Source organism: Alligator sinensis, unplaced genomic scaffold, assembly GCF_000455745.1.
Source record: "Alligator sinensis unplaced genomic scaffold, ASM45574v1 scaffold138_1, whole genome shotgun sequence".
In the NCBI taxonomy this organism is placed as follows: Eukaryota; Metazoa; Chordata; order Crocodylia; family Alligatoridae; genus Alligator; species Alligator sinensis.
The window spans coordinates 1653982-1661419 of record NW_005841862.1 but is presented as its reverse complement, the minus strand read 5'-3'; the positions used below and the strand labels follow the sequence as shown (position 1 = coordinate 1661419).

The 7438-nt window shown below is 41.4% G+C and overlaps 1 protein-coding gene across 1 annotated transcript in view; it reads right to left on the bottom strand.

The window, feature by feature from the left end:
• Positions 1-2416: 2416 nt before the first annotated feature.
• LBH (limb bud and heart development) overlaps positions 2417-7438 on the bottom strand; it is a 13021-nt gene continuing 7999 nt past the window's right edge. Inside the window, exon 2 of the mRNA XM_025216021.1 lies at positions 2417-4028. Coding sequence (XP_025071806.1) covers positions 3810-4028 — 219 coding nt within the window. The 3' untranslated portion in view covers positions 2417-3809. The remainder of the gene's footprint in view (positions 4029-7438) is intronic.

The following is a 7438-nucleotide window of genomic DNA, read 5'->3' as shown; positions in this document are numbered from 1 at the left end:
ACCAATTCAAATATCCACATCACAGGGGCAAGGAAACATTAAGAATCTTTAAACCAGGGCTTAGTGCTAGGGGTGCCCTCAATTCCCAGGATTTCATTTTAATGTCAGGTCCCAACTTATATTTAAGCCAGTGTAGTGTAGTTAGTTAATGCTCCAGTCAGACCAATTAATTTCTGGGAACATAACATCCTTGCTCATTACTTGCCTAGACAGTGACAAACTGCTATTTCCCTCCACCTGGAGGAAGAGGTTATGGAATGGTCGTCTTAGTCCAATTTCCCAGTGGAAAATTTTAACTCTATTAAATATAGAAGACCTACCTAGTTGGCACCCTGCTTAGATTTCTATATAGAAACATAGAAAAGTAGGGCTAGAAGGGACTTCAGGAGGTCATCTAGCTCAGTCCCCCACTCATAGTAGGATTATTCCCAACTAAACTATCAGTCAAAAGTATGTCTAATGCAGGGGTAGGCACCCCCTGAAACAGGTGCCAGAGCATGGCATACAGGCAATTTGCTTGGCACGTGTGCCTCAGAGAAGAGGCCAAGGCTGCACTGCCATAACAAGGATTGCAGCCCTTGCGGCTTCCGCACTGTCTACACCTGGCATACAAACATCTTACAAGTCTAGGTTGTGAAGGGTTTTTTGTACTCTGCCCAAAAACATTTCTGACCCCACATCTAACCTGCTTTTAGAAACATTCAAGGATGGTGGTGGATAGCCTGATCCAATGTTTAAATACCCTCAGAGTGATGAAGTTCTTCTAAATATCCAACCTAAATTTCCCTTACTGCAGTTATGTGCATCAATGTGTTTTTAAAAAGGGAAAAGAATTTAAGCTATCAACAGGAATCAAGGTTCTGCCCAGTTCTCCATTAACCTAAGGAAAGAAGGCATGGGGGTGGGGTGCTATTTTGCAGTAGGTTATTAGGAATAATGAAATAATACCAAACTTGTTTATACCTTTTGAAGGGGGTGGAGGAAGGAAAAAAAAATAAAAACCCTTTAGTCCTTTGACCAGATATAACCAAGTCTCTGAGGTATAAGGCAATGAAGCAGCAAGGCAATGGACTGCTGACTTTCAAGTGATTTAGGACCCCCCAATCAACATTTGCCTGCACAACTTGAAAATTAAACATGTGTTTGAGTTCCATTGACTTCAGTGGTACCCATGCATGTCCCAGGTGTGCTTTTGAAGAAGTTAATTTCAAACACACATTAAGAGTTCAATCCCTGGGCTGGCTTCAGGGAAATACAAAATCCAACACCCCCTACCATTCCTTCCCCACCCCTTGGAGAGAAGATACAAAAAGGAAGCTACCAAGTTGGAAAGCATTTTCAAACTTTATTTACAACTGTCACAGTGACAAAAAAGTAGTTTGAAAAAAACGCTAGCTTCTCCCTGAGGCTCAAAAAGAATTACAGAAATATAGAATGTATATCGTACAACAGGAGGAGTTTTACTGGAGTGCTTTGTTCTTCAGATATGTTCAACAACACCTAGAAATATACACAATACTTCCAAAAAAAAAGTATGCAGACAGAAATATGCAAGTCTTTAGGGCAGACAGCATTTTTCCCCGGATCTTTAATCCAAGGTTTTCCAACTGTTTGCTGCCCGCACAGTAACCTCTTTGATACAGAGCTTCAATTTGGTGGTACAGACTGGAGATCAGCAAGTACTATTGTTTTGTTTGTTCTTTAAACAAAAACAGGATGGCTGATATGCAGGTGGAGAAGCTCACTCCATTAGACAGCAAGACTAGAACAGATGTTAGATACAACAGCTGGATTCATTGGTTTAAAAATGAGAACATCACTAGATCATGACTGGAGTTCTGTGATGAGAGACCATCTACCAAGACCAGTAATGAGTGTGCGCAAGACTGGTGGTTTGCTGCTAAAAGAGCAAAAAGAGACGAGCATCAGCTTACACTGTTACTAGTCAAGAACAATGCAAGGGTGAGTCCCTCTTCTTTTATGTCTGTCTGAAACAGTTACGTACAGCTGATAAGTTATTGCCATTATGTTTAAAACACAAGCAAGACGAGACTAAAACAATCCTGCCAGTATGTTGAAAGCAATTCCCTAACCCCCACCAGCGTTTAACTACTCATGAGGTATTAAAATACAAATACACACACAGCCAAATACATTTTTTTTTAAATGAAACCAGTTACAAAGCAAGGGGATACACATTGGGTTTACTCTTCCTGTTTGGTTAAGGCCTTTACATTTGCCATTTTTCTCCTTAGTGTCTCCAGATTGTTTTTTAAAATGGAAATGAAATGGCATTTTATTCCCAGAACTGTCAGCTCTGAACCAACACTTTATTGCTCCCCAGGGGCTTTTACACAGTCACTAGGCTGCAGCTTTCCTGGAAAATGGCAGCTTAGTCCTCTCTGCAATCCGATTCCATCCTAGCAAAAGTCTGGAGGAAGAGACACAGGAGGTTATTACTCAGAACTGAACAAGGTGCATACGATGACACCTTCAACCTTACCAACAGCTTGCCCTTTCTTCAATGCCATGAATATTATCAGAAGCATAACATCTTGCCCAGAATACTCAAAAGTCATAATACTTTATGAACAGAGGAGCCCCTTCCTCACCCCCCCCCCAGCCTTTTAGCAGTCTATCTTTAATTTAAAATTGCCTCCAATACCAGTTTTGGCAACACCACTTTGTTTATATATGGGAATTTTTGGTTTCATCCACTTTTTAGTGGATGATTTGTGCAGCTTCTAGGTCCACCCAGCATAGCTTGGCTTTAGAGTTATGGGAAAGCCTTTCTGATAACACAGATCAAACCAAATAAAAAACATGCCCCTCCTTCTCTCTAGCCACCACTCTACATATCAAGTTCTGATGACCAATATATTTGAGATATGAAACCATACAGCATGAATGCCACCTAGAAGGTAGGTATCCCCACCACTCTTAAAATACCAGTGGCTTTGGGCATTGCAGTAGTCTCACTAACAGGAAGCACACTGTAGGTATTTCTTTCTACAGCAAAAGTTCACGTAGATTTGAACATACTGTTAGGTCAGACTCATTAAGTCATACTAACCACCTATATGAAAACCAGGACCTTACAAAATAGATGGCAAGTAGCAGCCTAATACTATAGCCTGTTCGGCAATACAAGTTCTAAATGCAGATATGGGGTAAAGGAGAGGGAAAAAGAACCCAACTCTGGAAACAGATGCGAAAGAAAGATCTATTACTCCTAAAGGCATTTGTGATGCTTTAGGGATGTGCTGAGTTCAATCTTTACAGAATCCTTTATCCCTTAGCAGATAATCAGAAGATCATCCATTAGCGATGATCTACCACAAATTCCCTTTAACCCCCAAATACATATAAATGGAAGCTTAGAAGAAAGGCAAGTTTGAGAGATGAAGATTCTAAATCTCATGCATTTGAAGCCAAAGTCAATCCCTTGCTGAACACTGCTGCATTTTAGGTTTCTCTTTATTCCTCCCCACCCCATTAAAATGTTCCTTGCATGTTCACCCGCCACTAAGTGCCTTAGAATTCCACTGCTGCTTCTCTTGGCCTCAAAAATTCAGATAGCGATCTTGAGAACAGCAAACATTTCTCTGTATGATTTCCTTCCTCAGAAGGTCTGGAGATTCTGTCACATCGAGGGCTTCAGTTCTCAATACAGAGATATGAAAAAACTAAGATCTTGCCGGTGCAAAATTGAACTTGTCTTTTTTTTCTTTTTTAAAAAGACGTTTTTTCAGAACAGGTCTGCTCTTCCCTCAAGACAATTCAGGTCCCTTGTATTTTTCAGATGCCATTTACTGCTCCTTGTTCTCTTTCTTTGTTTCTGCACAGTTTTCTTCTTCTTCCTCTTCTTCCTCCTCCTCCTCCTCTTCTTCTTCCTGGACAAGGAATTCTTCAGGTGGCCATCTCAGCTCACCACTCTCCACATCACCTTCTGTTGGCTCTACCACAATGGAAGGCAGGCGGTCCTTCAGCTTACAGTAGCGGTCAAAGTCTGAGGGATCAGGGAAAATCTGGAACAAAAAGAAAAAAAAAATAGGAGTAACCCATTAGAGAGATTTTTTTAAGTTCAATATCAGGCAACAGCCTTCCTATAGAGCATCTTTACTAACAAGCCCCAGTTCTCAACAGGACTAGCCCCAAGGATGGGGACTGAACTCAGTGGCCCGGGGGGCATCCTTCCAGTCTTGTTTCCAAGGATCACAGGTGAGCATGGACAAGGAGTCAGATTAGTTCTGAAATACTCCTGAATTTGCAGGTGTGCTCATCAGTAATTCTGTCTTTGCATTCAAGCCAAGCTGGGACCTAAAGTAACACAACTTGGAAAGAAAAGCCTCACAAGAGGATTTCCAAGACACATGGCATGTTTGAATAAGATTTCAATGGACACCTAAACAAACCAAGCTTCCTGGAGGTTTACTGCTCAGTACCAATGCTAATAAGACCACAAAAATCGATCTGAAAAAAAAAGAAGAGAAAAGAAAAGACAAGAGAGAAAGCTGTGTGATGAGAACCTATGAGGATCTGTATTTCCTGCTTCTGGTCAGGGCATACACGTTGTGAAAACTGTCAGTATTTAAGTACTTCTGCTTCTAGCTGGAAGAGGGGTCATGTACAGATGTTATTGATTTATTCAGACCTTTGTTTCAAATATTGAGCTTTTTAAGACAGTTCATTTCAAGTCAACAACTTCAAGAGCAGTAAGTAACTGGTAGCTAGGCTACCAGTTTTTTCTACCACTAACTACAAGTCTGAGCAATGCATTTGGCCTTGTTTAAGCTGATCTGGAGCTTCTACCAACCTTCCATGTAGACCCCACTCCTCAATACAGCCATCACCCTTTTGCCTTCCACCATCTCACTTAATGGAATAATTTTAGCAGACTAAACTCTAGTAACTGGATAACAGTCTGATGGCTCCCTGAAGCAGGATGCATTCTGCTAGCATTAGCTTCAAGAGAAAAACCTCAATCCAGGAAGTGTACCTTGCTTTGTAGTGAAGCAAGAGATGAGCAGTCTCAACAGCAGCTTAAACACAAGTTTTACAGACTTTCCAAGAGTGAAGGGACACCCACTACTGCTTTGAAACAATACCCGGTTAACCAATCACATAAAAAGGGTTTCAATAAGCCTCCGTTCATCAGACAAGAACCTTCTAGTACACAGGACGTACAAAACCAACTCAGTTGTCTAGTATCCAACAAAAAAACATTCATTTAACAGCTATTAAGAATTTTTAGCAGATTCATACTTGGTTGTCAATAGATGGGCCAGAGTTCTCAAAAAAACCCTGAAGAGGCCAGTCACCAGTGACAGAGGATACTAGGGTCTTACAAGCAAATGCAATTGTTGTACTAGTCTCCAAATTCACGTCTTAGAGTGATTTCTGCATGTTCAAAAGGCTCTGCTACTTTTGGATACTCTATTTTAAGAACCAAGGCCTAATTTTAAAGAGGTGCAGAGTACTTGCTATTGCAGTTGTAGCAGTCTGGCCTCAACATCTCTGGATGGAGACAGGTCAGAGGCAATAGGTAGGTGCCTAGCAGGCAGAACCCTGGGAGCAGCGGAAGTTTGCCCTTTTACTCTTAAATGGAAATAGCTGAACAAGGAAGGAGAAGGAGGGGCACAAACCAAACCAAACTCAAGTAATAGGCTTATCAGGTTACCATTAAAAAAAAAAAAAAAAAATCAGATCAGCTTCCACCAAGTGCTCTGTTAAACGCTGGCAGCATCTTCGGGGTCAGAGGCAAACATAGTTTAGGTGCTCCTCTGAATACTGTGAGGCTCTTATAGAATTTATCCATGTTTTTCCCTTTTATAAATTCAAGACTTTGGGGGAGAGAGGGCAGGGGATGGGAAACTAAACACTGAGCAACTAAGTTTAACTGCCTCCTACTAAAACAGAGCAACTTGGGATGAAGGCACTGAAGAAACTCCCTCCACGCGACTGAAGACCCCCAGTCAGACCAATCACCATGAAGAGCCATTTTTAAACTTTACAGCTTTCCCCAGTGTTAAGGAGCAAGGAAGAGCAGTCATATTCTAGCTCCACCACCCAAGTGTGTGGCACCTTAGGTCCTTCAGAGGCAGCCATGGGGAGGCGAGGAAAAAAAAAAAAAAAAAAAAAATGGAAAAAGGCCAACAAATGCTGTATTATTAAGTGGGGTTTTGCAGCTTAAGCTATTTAGTATTTATTAGTCCTTTCCAGAGCATGTCAGGGACCATTTCGCCTAACAATTTTGTGGCTGCTGTTTGGTTGAGCAGGGCTAGGTCTCAGGCACCCTGCACACTGCTTAAGATCAGCAGGCTAAGCTTTCAGTTTTGAAAAGTTATCCAGGCTTGGAATAAAAGAACCTTGACACTATATTGTTGAGAGGGTTGCAATGGAAAAAGAATGTGTTACAGTAAGTTATACAAGCCAACAATACCATGAAAATAGCCAGCGGTGTAGGAAGCTACCAGTATAATAATTAAACTAACCTTTGGCTATCATTTGAGGCACATTAGGTCAAATTGGAACAATTTCTTTGGAAAAAAAAAAACAAAAAACCCTGGCAGATCCCATCCCCCCCCCACCCAAAGAAGCTTAGTAGCTAGTCATTTCCTCACAAATATCCCTCAATGTGGTGTTCTGACTTTTTTTATTAGTGCAATCTTATCTCAAAAACAGCTGCAAAAGAGGCCGAACCCAAGAAGGTCAAGATTTTTTCCACTAAGTCATGCTTTTTAATCATAGAAGCAGCATAAATTGAGATGTTGCAACTGCACTTTCAAGGGGTGTGGACAGTCAGTGGAAAAAAAAAAAAAAATGAAGCCAGATTTCCTAGCACGTGACAGATAGAACAAGAAAGGCCGACTGTGGAAACTACAGGAAGACTTTGTTGGACTCGGATTCCACTGGACATTCAGAGGACAGGTATGAAAATGACCCCAAGCAATCTAATTAACCTTCCCCCATCCTCCTCTCTCCAGGCACTCAAAAAAAAAAAAGTCAATTCAATTCCCAGTCTCTTTACTGAAGAGCCATCCCCAAACACCAAATTTCTTCATATGCATCTGAAATTGAGTAGTCTGTTGGCCTGCAATGGGGGTTGGGGGGCAGGGAAGGGAGTATCACCTTTTAAAAGCAAGAATTGGAATAAGGAAGATAGTCTACACCTACCAAAGCTATTCAAAGTGTGTTAAATTGAGTCACTTGCATGCCAGAATGCACATACAGCAATCATGCACAGCTCTTAATTCAAAGCTCACTGCTCTATAGCTAATGCCAACAGACATGGGTGGGTGCACATGTGTGTGGTCTTTTCACCACCCAAAAATGCTGCAGAGATAGTTTCTGTGACATGCCAACTTCCTATACCATGTCCATGTGTAGGGACCTACCGAATTCAGGGCAAATGCCACCCTATTTCAAGGTCTGAGCG